This window comes from Myotis daubentonii, chromosome X, assembly GCF_963259705.1.
Source record: "Myotis daubentonii chromosome X, mMyoDau2.1, whole genome shotgun sequence".
NCBI lineage: Eukaryota > Metazoa > Chordata > Mammalia > Chiroptera > Vespertilionidae > Myotis > Myotis daubentonii.
In genome coordinates this window covers 100,658,249-100,670,162 of record NC_081861.1, presented here as the reverse complement: position 1 = coordinate 100,670,162, position 11,914 = coordinate 100,658,249, and the positions used below count along the sequence as shown (strand labels likewise).

Below are 11,914 nucleotides of genomic sequence, written 5' to 3'. Positions count from 1 at the left end.
AAGTAAAATGGTAAGGAAAGAAGAGATATTCTTGGAAGAAGTAGTACTTAAAGCCTTCAGAAATATATAAATGCCAAATAAGATCAGGGAGACAATAGCTTTGGAGTGTGTGTGTGTGTGCGCGTGTGTGTACTTCAATGTTTAAAATAAAAGACACAATATGATTTGATTACATAATAATAAGATACACCTTATGGAGGAGGAAGATTTATGCACTTGGGTATGCATTCTCCATCGGGCTAAGGGGAAAGCTAATGAAAAGCTCTATGTTATAAGGGATTTATTTTGGTTTGGGATTTTCCTGGCATATTTGTAGTCAGAAAAGAACAAGTTAGACAAAAGAAATGTGAGTTATGGGAGGCAGAGGGCTGCTTCTTACAAGTGGAATATTTTGTCAAAGCTTGAAATTTCTTGAGCATTAGATTGCACTATCTTGATCTTCATCCATTGGTAAGGCAGGGCCTTCTCCCCACCTTCTTATAAGCATGGCAGTAGCATAAATCTAGGGGAGAGCTTTGCATTTTCTCTCTGTAGGGTAAACTGAAAATATGATATTACAAGGTCAGGGTTAAAGAGTGATCCACTACCAAAAAGTTTCCTAACCTTCTTCAATTACCCTGTTTTTAGAGAAAGTGTGTGTTTTGTTGTTGGTGTTTTGTTTTTGTTTTACCTAAGGAGAATAGCTGTCTCATGTCAGAATGGTTTCCTGTTGGAAGGGGAGAAATGCCAGCAGGGTACAATGACTCCAGAATTTGATAGGCCTTTTACCAAATAGTCAGAGAGGAAGAATAATACAGTTAATACTTATTTGATACAGATGACAAGTTCCAAAAGACTGAAATATTGCATCAGACTACTTGGTAGCAGGGCCAGCAGCAATGTTCCTGTGGTTGCTGCTACTGTTGCTACCTTGGCTATAAGTGTATCACTGGGTGGGAGAGGGAGAGGGGTCAGTGACTTTTTTGAACCACTCCCCGTATCTGCTTGCCAATAGAAAAGATTAGAGAGGTAGGATGAAGGTAAGAATTAATCTCTGAGAGGAATCTCATTGTCTAATGGGGGATGGAGGTACTGCAGGAAAAAAAAAAACACAACACAACAACTACAACAAAAACACACACAGTCTGACTGCTGGTGAACATACCAGGATGAGATTAGCACTCTATGAAAATCAGTCCTATTTCTGTTACTAGCTACTTTTGGTATGAATATATATTGGTGTCAGAGAGCTTCTTGGAGCGGGTAAGTGTTTGCAGAACTACAGAGAAAAGGGGGACACCTGAGCCAAGATAGCCTTTCAAGCCAGGCAAATAGCCTTTGCCAAGTCCTGGAAGTTATTCTCTAACAAGGCTGCTACTAGGAAGCTTCAAAGTACTCACAGATGCACAGGAGTCCAAAGAGGGAAATAAAAGATTGAAAGCAGTTATCAGCTACCTGTGTGTTTATTATCCTAAGGAGGATACTAGAAGCCTCAGAATTTTTATTTGAAGGGTCAAAAGTGTCTCAAAGCCCTAAAGGCCTTGTTATTCCCATGGCCTAGAAACAGTCAGTTTAAAAGTCCAGCAAATATGACAAAGAAAGGCTCATCACATTGAGTGCAAGATCTTAAAAGACTTAGCCAACAAATTAGAGAAAGATAAGTAGCCACAAAACACCCCTGGGGACCATGCAAGAATCCCTGAGAAACCTGGTTAGTTGGACTCCCGCAACAACTCAAGCTCCACTCCACAACCTCACAAGTAATTGGATGGGTCCCAGAGCCAATATCAACCCATTCTTTCCCTCACTTTTTCATCATCTTGGGTAGAAGTTAGCTATCAGCAGAGCAGGTTGGGCAAATATTACCAAGTTTGATGTAATATTTGCCCTACCTGGAACACTGGAAGGAGCTCAATGTAAGAAGAAGATAAAGTTTGGTAATTCCAAGTGAGGAATGAGGTAGCTGAAATTTGAAACTATTGTTGGATAACATTTTTTATTCTGTATGAGACAGTCCACTCTGCAGAAAGGGCCCATTATAACATGCACCTTTTGGTATCGGATAACAAGTTAGAAATGTTATTTCTGTATATATGTGTATATGGCTACATAAATATATACTCCAATAAAAGGAAGAAGTAGTAGTTAAGTTTAAAACAATAGATTAGTAAATTACCAACCAAAATAAAATTTGGGTAATGTATCCATTGTGGGCTGTGGCCAAGAATCTTTCAATAAGATAATGGAATGCTCACTGTACCTGTTTACCATGGTTGGGTGAGGGCTGGGATATCTGCCCACGCTTCAGGTGAGACGTGACATGACAAAAGATGGTTTGACTTTCATGGTGGGCATAAAGTGCAATATACAGATCTTGTATCACAGAAAAATGAACTTAAAACATGTATGATCCTATTAACCAATGTCATCCTGATAAATTTAAGAAAACATAAAACTTGAAAAAATATTTTTCCTATTTATTTATTGGATTTAGAGGAGGGAGAAAAAGAGAAAGAAACATTGATTTGTTGTTTCACTTATTTATGTATTCATTGGTTAATTATTATATGTGCCCTGACCAGGTATAGATCCCACAACCTTGGTATATCAGGATGATGCTGTAACCAACTGATCCACTTGGCCAAGGCCGAGAAGTGACATTCTTGATGGAGGGTTTTCCCCATTCAAGAGGTAAAAAGAGGTGAGGAGCCTCCCTTATTGCTTATCTTTCCTGGCTATGAACCAATATGAGGTCCAAATGGAGAATGGGAACAAAAACAAGAGGTCTTCAGCAACTGAGAGCAGTAGTAAAGGAGTGGAAGCCATTGTGTTAAGTAATTTGGCCAAGGCTTTTGACTTAAGGACACCTATTCTGGAATTTGATTAAACAAACAAAATAAAAGACCTCTTCTGAGGGGTCCTTAGAACTGTCTAAAGATGTTTATATTGTCTTTGTAGCTACATGAAGTCCTCTTAAAAATTCTGGTCAGTGTCTGCTTTGAGAAAAAGCTTTTTATAAAGTAGAAATGGTATAAGCATGTCCTGCCAAAGCTGAATCCTCTTGCTGAATAAATTATGGAATGAACTTCTCTTCACTAAAACACTGGGTAGCAGAGCCATGTGCATTACTGAAGAGGTTTGTGTTTTGTTTTGTTTTTGAACACTTGAGAGGCTCTTTTCCCTAGTTAAGCTAAATCAGAAAAATATGATAAGAGCATCATTGACTTTGTCCCTGTCGATCCCACTACATAAAGTTTGTATTAACCAAAGCTGTTGACCATTAGGAACAACTGGTAATTCCCATTGGGTAGGTGGCTAAATGATGATCAATTTCTTGCTATCTCTACAGCCATCATTTCTCAGCAGAGATAGGAAAGAGGGAGGAACTGGGCTTGGCCATTTCACCATAACCTTCCAGTGGTACTTTATTCAACTCATAGGGTCTGCCTGCCTAGGCCAGTAGCAAAACTGATTCAGACCATTCCCTAGGAGCACAGCTGAAAACAAGCACTTCCTGGATAAAAGCTGGAGGAAGAGAACCACCCTAGTAGTAGTTGGAGGCTAGTGGTAATCCCCCTATCCTGTCTTCCATCACACATGTGGCACAACTTTTTCCAAGCAGAAAATGTTTCTAGTATTGTCATTAGGCCAAGGCATGGGGGAGGTAAAAGGGTTTGCATTTACCTCTTTGTTTTGAATATCACCAAATTGGACTTTTTTCTAGGGCTAAAGGCCTTGTGTGTCTGGGACTCTTTACAAACTTAAATATATTGATTGCTTGATGAGAGAGAGAGAGAGAGAGAGAGAGAGAGAGAGAGAGAGAGAGATTTGTTGTTCCACCTATTTATGCATTCATTGCTTGATTCTTGTATGAACCCACAATCTTGGCATATCGGGACAATGCTCTAACCAACTGAGCTAACTAGCCAGGACTACAAACTTCTTAAATGGATAGTACATGGAGCAGCTTGACTCTTGCTGCCTTTTATGTCACTAATGCTCTTGAGAAACAAGTGAAATTTAGGTTTGTGCAGTTCTGGGATACTTTGGGCCACTGTAGAAGATATGGGAGCAGTTGGAGCAGAAACCCAGGCCAATGATCCCATGAGGAAGGTGTCTTTTCTGTGTACATGCTAGCCAAAAAGGAAAGCAAAGAAAAAAACTACTCTTGAGATCTCTTTCAGTGGTATCATCATTTACATTAGCAAACGTTTATGTGTTTGTACACATGTGGCTACATGGTCTAAATAGTGGGAAAAGGATTGGGTTAGTAGTCAGAAGACATGCATTCAAGCCCCTTAGTGGTTGGTTCTTAATTTTTTCATACACAAAATGGAGAGTAGGAAGGAACCAGAGTATTTTTTAGGTCCTCATTTTTGTAGAATGCTGATTACTCCCATTTTTCTCTGTGCTCTGAGAATGAATCAGAAGAAACTCATTATGAATCAGAAGAAACTCACTATCTCTAAAGTCAATAGATAGTCTCACTATATAACACAGGGATGAGCACATTGTTAGCCTGGTGTGGCTTCATGATCCCATGCTTAGGTAGAGGTGGGACACACTGCTTCATCAGATGTGATTCAACTGAATAGTTGCTTTAGAAAGAGAATATTAAAGACAGGGCCAGTATTTATCATAGTTACCCCTGACCCTCAGGAAGGGGATTACACTTCCTTCCTTTGAAAGAGAGGTAGAGACATGGACTTTCGAGAAGCAGAGAAATATAGGCCAATCTGGAAGGGCAGCATGCACAAACCCTTCCTTCATTGATTCTGTCTGAGTCCATGCAGACACACCTTGGGTGGATCTTGGAGCTTATCTATCAAAGTCATGGTACTCTTGAAATTCACATGAGTGTGATTGGATGTTTCTGGCATGGGGACAACACAAAGGTGATAAAACTGGTAGTTCATAGGGAGAGTATCCTAAATATAGTGGGCATGACCAACTCCCATGGAAACTTCTACAAATTGCTTGAAACCAAAGGATTCTTCTGGGTGGCATTGCATGTAAATTGCTGCCAACTCCCTTCTATTGGCAAACCCTAGTAAATTTGACTGCTTTAGAGTTTTAAAGACATCCAGGTAAAAGTCCACCAAGTTCTGTTTGAAAACTTATTGCCAAGATATGAATATAATGGGACCACAGTTACTGATTGGAGGCACTGGAGGTCTTTGAGGATTCAACAGAGATTGCTCTGATTGTTCTGTCTAGTGCAGTGATGGCGAACCTTTTGAGCTCGGTGTGTCAGCATTTTGAAAAACCCTAACTTAACTCTGGTGCCATGTCACTTATAGAAATATTTTGATATTTGAAACCATAGTAAAACAAAGATTTATATTTTTGATATTTATTTTATATATTTAAATGCTATTTACCAAAGAAAAATCAACCAAAAAAATGAGTTTGTGTGTCACCTCTGACACGCGTGTCATAGGTTCGCCATCACTGGACTAGTGGCCCTCATGAAAGTATAATGGGCTAAGTTGAAGGGGGCGTGCATATGGAACTACTGAAGGTGCTATTGTAGGGCTTTACACACCCAAGTAGAGTCATTGGTGTTTAATAGGAAGATAAATGGCACTGAACATCATGTTGTCTCTCTATCAGGCTTGGGGGCCTTGCTTTGGCCAGCTGTGCCCCCCAAAATTGTGAAGAATCAAGATTATCTGCCAAGGTGCTCTTTTTTCATTCTCCAGTCCCAAGTTAGTAATTCTGTTACCATGATATAAAGTGAAAAGAATTAGTGATTTCTGAGGCAAAAAAGGAGTAGTTTGAAAGGGGTGGCAAAGGGCACTGGTAGTAGGTTAAATGGGTACAGTGCTGTAGTGGACCACGGAGTTATAGTCGGGTGGTGGACTGTGGCATTCGAGGGTAGAATCCAGTGGCAGAAGGGAAGTCTCTTTAATCTGGTCTTCCTCTTCAAGCTCAAAGCCTGAATGGTATTCCATAAGCTCCATCTCAGTCTCACTCTGAAGGGACTCCTGGTTCTTGATGACAGTATTCAGGCTGGTAAGAGAGGAAAAGAAACACACTTAGCCTAGATCTGATGATTTTAGAGATAGGAGGGCATATTTTAGACAGATGGATGCTAGATATTGGCAGACATGTGGAAAGACTAAAGCTTCTTTTAAAAATACCAAGTTTTTCCCTTTGGTAAGCACAGGTCTCCACGAACTATGGTGACCTGTGTTAAGCAAATGCAGAAACTCGGGAAATAGAAACTGTGGCCTCTTCTAGCAGGCATTTTTTTTTTTTATCTGACTGTGGAAAGCCATTAGTAATATTTACAATGTGGCATATGTCTACTGCTAACACTTACTCAAGGCCCAAGAAGTTTTACAGAGATGTGTAACCTTGGAAGATTCGTGATGTGTGCTTCAACTTCCTCAATTGTAGGATGAATTTGAGGAAAGAGAGTTGAATTAGATAATCTTTAAACTCTTTATGGTTCTAATATTTTCTTTGACTATTTTGGGCCTATAAAAATGGCAATCACATACAGGTTAACTTAAAGCTTTGAGGTGTCATGCTCTCTGTCACAGAAAGAATCTCCTGTGACCCTAGTCTTGTTTCTTCTCTTCACTATCACTCACATTCTTCATATGTAAACGAAGGAATGAAAGGTCTCTAGGCATATCAGAGTGGTTGCAGTAGGGGTGGAAGACTAGGAAGCAATTCTTTTCTTTGGATCCTGGGGCACTGAGTTTCTCTTCTGATATTCCTTTCTTCCTCATCCTGAGCCCCTATGCCACAAAGGAACTTCCCCTTATTTGTCTCTATCACCTAACAATTCCTGAGATCCCTTAGTGGAAGTTAAAGCCTGAGGGCACTCCCCCAAAGGGGCCTTCCTTGTTGTACAGACTGTTTAGGGCCCCAGGACCTTTGTAGCCCTGGCCCTGGATTATGATCTGGGGACAAAAGCCCCAGTTTTCCTACCAGTTTAACAAATCTCTTAATAGGTGTTTAATGAGATTCTTTTACATAAAATATTTTATTAGGAACTTTATTTTTATTGTACAGGAGACTCTAGGAATCAAAATAAATGGCATTTTTTTCTTTTTCCTGAAACATAATTCAATGATATATAGAATTTTTCAAGTTGAGGAAATGGCACAGCTTCCCGCATGCTATTCTTGAATGAGCTTCAGTGTGTTCAGGGAATGGGGGAAAAGAAATCATCTCTGAGGGGTCCACACCTCTGTAACAAAGTGTACCACTGACGTGGTTGTCATGCCATTTAAAGGTATATGGTTCTTCTGTCAAGTAGAAGATGCCTTCACCACTACCACTTATTCTTTTGTGGCTTAAGACTTTTATCTCCTGGGTAAGAGCAGCCAACTCTGAAAGAGGCTAGATGTAAAAAATGTTATATCATCTCTCATTAGGAAGAAACTTGTAAGTTTTTTCCAAAATGTAAACCTCATTTCCCCACTATGGATCAACCTGCTTATTCTCCAATCTGTCCAACACTTCTTGGCCTCCTTCGTACTCTGCCTTTGCCCATGCTTTCCTATAACTGGAGTACTTTCTTTCTTTTTACACTCTTATCTAAATTCTACTTACCATCCCAGGTCTTATTCAGATCCCACTTTGCCAGACAGATCCTACCAGCCCAGTAGGCAAGCACCCCTTTCCCTCACTTGCTCTGAACTCCTAAGGATTGTAGTTAAAAGAGAAGACTCTAGTGGCCAAAATTCTATCTTCAAATTAAGCTCTGCTATTCATTAAGTTAATAAATATCTTTTTGCATTAGTTTCCCTGTCAAAGAAACACATAGAATTGAGACGGTTGAATAAATGTTTATATAAAAACTACTTGGAACAGCCTGGAACATGGTAAGTGTTTTAAAGGTGTTAGCTATTTTTGAAAACACCCAAGCAGAGAAAAATTACAAAAAATAAGGAAAGTGTAAGGGGACTCAGAACAACATCATTATAGTGGTACCTGAACAGAGAGAGAGAGAGAGAGAGAGAGAGAGAGAGAGAGAGAGAGAGAGAGAGGAATCAAGAAAGTATTTGAAGACATAATGGCTGAAAACTTCTTTAATCTGGTGAAGGAAAATGACACACCTGTCCAGGTGCATAGAGTCCCAATCAAGATGAACCCAAAGCAGCCCGCAACTAGACACATCATGAATAAAATGGCAGCCATTAAAGAAAAAGAGAGAATCTTAAAGCAGCATGAGGAGGACAATTAGTTACCTACAAGGGAATTCCCATAAGTATCAGCAGATTTCTCAAAGAAACACCTCAACATAATTTGGCATGAAATATTGAAAGTGATTAAGAGCAAGGACCTACAACCAAGAGTACTTTACTCAGCAAGTAAAATTGAAGGAGAATAAAGAGCTTCTCAAATTAAAAATAAAAGTTAAAAGAGTTCATTATGACCGAACCATCGTTACAAGATGTGTTAAAGGGTCTTCTTTATGAAGAAGAAGAAAAAAAAATAGTTATAAAGAATAAAATAGCAATGAAATACATACCTATCAATAATTAATTTAAATGTAAATGCATTATATGCTCCAATTAAAAGACATTGGGTAGTTGAATAAATAAGCAAACATGACCCATATATATGCTGTTGACAATAGACCCACCTCAACACAAAAAAATAAAGGAATAGAAAAAATAAAGTAAAGGGATAGAAAAATATATTTTGCATAAACAAAATTTTTAAAAGCTGGGGTTGCAATACTTATATTAGACAAATAAACTTTAAAACAAAGGCTAGAGAGTTGAGAAAATGGCAGCCGAATAGGCAGACCAGTCTGGCACCTCATCCCAGGGCCAGGCTGGAAATACAAGTAAGTTGGAGAACATTCACCTGGAATTAACAACTGAGGTCCAGTTGAGGAGGTGACTTATAATAGGGAAGAACAGAAAACAACTGGAGATGGGTAGAAAGGGCGAGGTCACAAGAAGAGTAGGCCCAACCCCCAGGGATGGCAAGGGATGCTGAGAGAGAAAAGAGCACTGTGCTATGGGAAGAATTGTTCCAGGAGCACAGACTGGACTCCACACACCTAACCAGCTGCACTACCCAACCCATGGTGGCACTTCCTGATCCATAGCAGGGCGATCCGCAGTGCATGTTTCATCCAATCAGCTGCGAAAGGTAGCAGGACTGCTGACAGCAACCGAGTCTATACCCAGCAGACCAGAGCCAGTGGGAGAGAGAGTCACAGTTTCGTGGGTCTTTAAAAAATCTCTAAACCCAGAGCACAGGAGTTTTCATTTGCAACTACACACCTGAGGCACTGACACAGGAAGGGAGATGTGAACTTGAGGTGTCTGAGGAGAGGCTTGGGTGGGAAGCAGGGCAGAAAGACTTGGAAAAGCAATAGCCAGGAGTGCTGCATTGGGTTGTTCATGTTTCCAAAACAGCCATTTTTCCTGGGAGGAGCTAGCTGCTCTCAATCCAGAGGGCAGGTAAAGGTGGAGGGGGGGAAAGAACAAAACACAAAATTCCAACTAGGTGATATAGCCTGCCATACCCTGCATTCTGAGCTTTACTGAGGAAACAAAGGCAGAAGCCAAGATTATGGGTCTGAACAGTCTCAAGGAGCCTTTGTGACTGCATTGGAGGAAGGGCCATCTGACCCACTATTCCATACAAGGATCTCTCTCCAGCCAAGAGCAGAGTGATATTTTGGGCTACAGAGGAGTAGCTCTGGGACCAGAGAAAAAACAATCCAACAACAACAAAAAAAAACACCCATAGAACCCACAGATGCCGGGTCAGCGGTGACCACTGGCATCCCCCACCCCCAAGATGGTTTCCAAGCGGGAGAGCAACACGGGCCTGTGGCTACACAACAAGCTGGGCGCCACGGACGAGCAGTGGGCGCCAAGGAGCATCACCTCACTGCTCACGGCCATAGTCATCGACAACATCTGCCTCTGCTTCCATGGCCTCTGGTCTCTGTGAAGCTCAAGCTGCTGCTTGGGACACTGCACCTCCAGAGTTGCACAGTGGCAAGATGAAAGGCGCCCTGATGAAGATCATCCAGCTGGTTACCCTGGACTCGGACCCCTGGGTGCTCAGGGTAGCCAACATTCTCAAGTTTTTTTCCAGACCCGGGCTCGCTTAACCTTGATCTTGAAAAGCAGAATCCCAACATTCAGAATATTCTAGAACTTCGAGAGAAGGTGACTGAGTGTGACGCATCTGCCATGCTGCCTCTCGAGTGCCTGTACTTGAATAAAAGCACCCTGATGATCTTCACCGGCCCCCTCAGCCCCTCCGGTGAAATACTTCCGGCTGAAGAGGAAACCAAAGTGTGCCACGTTGAGGGATGAGCTCCTGCAGAAAGCCCCTGAGACTGCCCAGCAGCTGAAGAGGAGCACAGGGGTTCCCTTCGACACCAAAGGCTGGGGGTTGCTCTGGAAGATGGACACCACAACCCCACTCAAAGGCATCCCAAAGCAGGTGCCCTTCTGGAGCCCCATGGCCCCCAGTGTCTTCAGCCCTCCGGGGAATCAGACCCCCATCCCACCCTTGAGGACACCTCTGCGAAAGGAGAGGGGCATGAAGCTGCTTCACATTTCTGAGCTGGATACAAACGGTGCTGGCCTAGAGGCAAATAGAAGGAGGAAGATGTTGGACACGAAAGTGGTGGAAAAGCCGGCCAAGGAGGAGACGGTCATCAAGAATGCCACCCTCCCTCGTGGCCAATGGAATTTAAGAAAAATAAAAAAGGCAAGTCTATAACAAGCAGAGCTGTCACTAAAATTAAGAAGTTATAACTTTTTTGGTTAACTTTAACATTAAAAAATGTAATATTGAATCCAAAAAAGTGACTTAGATCACACAAAAAGTTACCCATCTTAAAACTTAAAAAGTAAGTCCAAAACATCCTGAGAACATATCTAAAGCCTGGGGTCTGGGGCTCAGCAGCATGGTGAAGTCCAGCCTCTCAGAAGTTAAAGCCTCGTTCTCCTGGTGACTGGTCTTTGGTCATTACGGCATTATGACCACTGGGTTTTTATTATATAGATAATGAACTCTCAGAAAAAAAAAAACTGAAAAAATTCAACTTACCATTACAACAAAAAATATAAGATACTAGGAATAAAATTAACCAAGGAAGTAAAAGACTTATACTCGGAAAACTACAGGATGTTGGGGGAAAAAAAAAAAAAAAAAAGAAGGTATAAACAAGTGGAAGACTATAGCATGTTCATGGACTGGTAGAATTAACATCATTAAAATGTCCATATTACCTAAAAAAATCTATACACATTCAATGCAATCTTTATTAAAATAGTGTGCCTGATCTGTAGGTTTTGGTGGACTGGCTGGCAAATTTGCCAGGTAGTGTGTGGGCCCTGCCCTGCCATATTAGTGAGCTGGGCATCTGGCCAACCCTGCAGCCTCCACCAGCAGAGAGGCACCTGGCCTAGCCTTACCACTGGAGAGGCACCCTGCACTAGTGGAGAAGCGCCTGGCCCAGACTATACCCTGCACCAGTGGAGAAGCATCTGGTCTTCCCCAAACCCCCACGAGCAGAGTGCCTGGCCTGCGCCAACACCTTGACAAGAGGCCTCGCTGGACACAGGGACCTGCTGCCCTGAATCAGCACGCCTAACCCAATGCCCCTGGATGACTGGCCCCGCTGTCTGACACTGCCTCTTAGAAGTGGCCTAATACCCTCTGAGCCCTCTGATGAACGAACCTGCCACAGTGACCCAGTACACTTCATAGGGTGTCTCCAGAAGATCAGATCCAAATCTGTGACCTGGAGTGATCAGTTGCCACAGCTAGGCACATATTAATCAATACAAAGGGACAGCCAAAATGGGCAGACAAAAAACAGGACCCAAATGAAATAACAGGAAGACTCTTAGGAAAAGGAACTAATTAAATGGAAGCTAGCAATTTATCAGATAAAGAGTTCCAATTGGTTATAAGAATGCTCAAGGTTGAG

At 41.7% G+C, this 11,914-nt stretch overlaps 1 protein-coding gene and 1 pseudogene across 2 annotated transcripts in view; one reads left to right on the top strand and one right to left on the bottom strand.

The window, feature by feature from the left end:
• Positions 1–1,956: 1,956 nt before the first annotated feature.
• LOC132225132 (vascular endothelial growth factor receptor kdr-like) overlaps positions 1,957–11,914 on the bottom strand; it is a 388,352-nt gene continuing 378,394 nt past the window's right edge. For both annotated transcript variants that reach the window (XM_059680383.1, XM_059680382.1), the window contains exon 31: positions 1,957–5,991. In XM_059680383.1, the coding sequence (XP_059536366.1) occupies positions 5,790–5,991 (202 nt within the window). In that variant the 3' untranslated portion in view covers positions 1,957–5,789. The remainder of the gene's footprint in view (positions 5,992–11,914) is intronic.
• On the top strand, positions 9,760–10,698 carry LOC132224633 (negative elongation factor A-like; annotated as a pseudogene).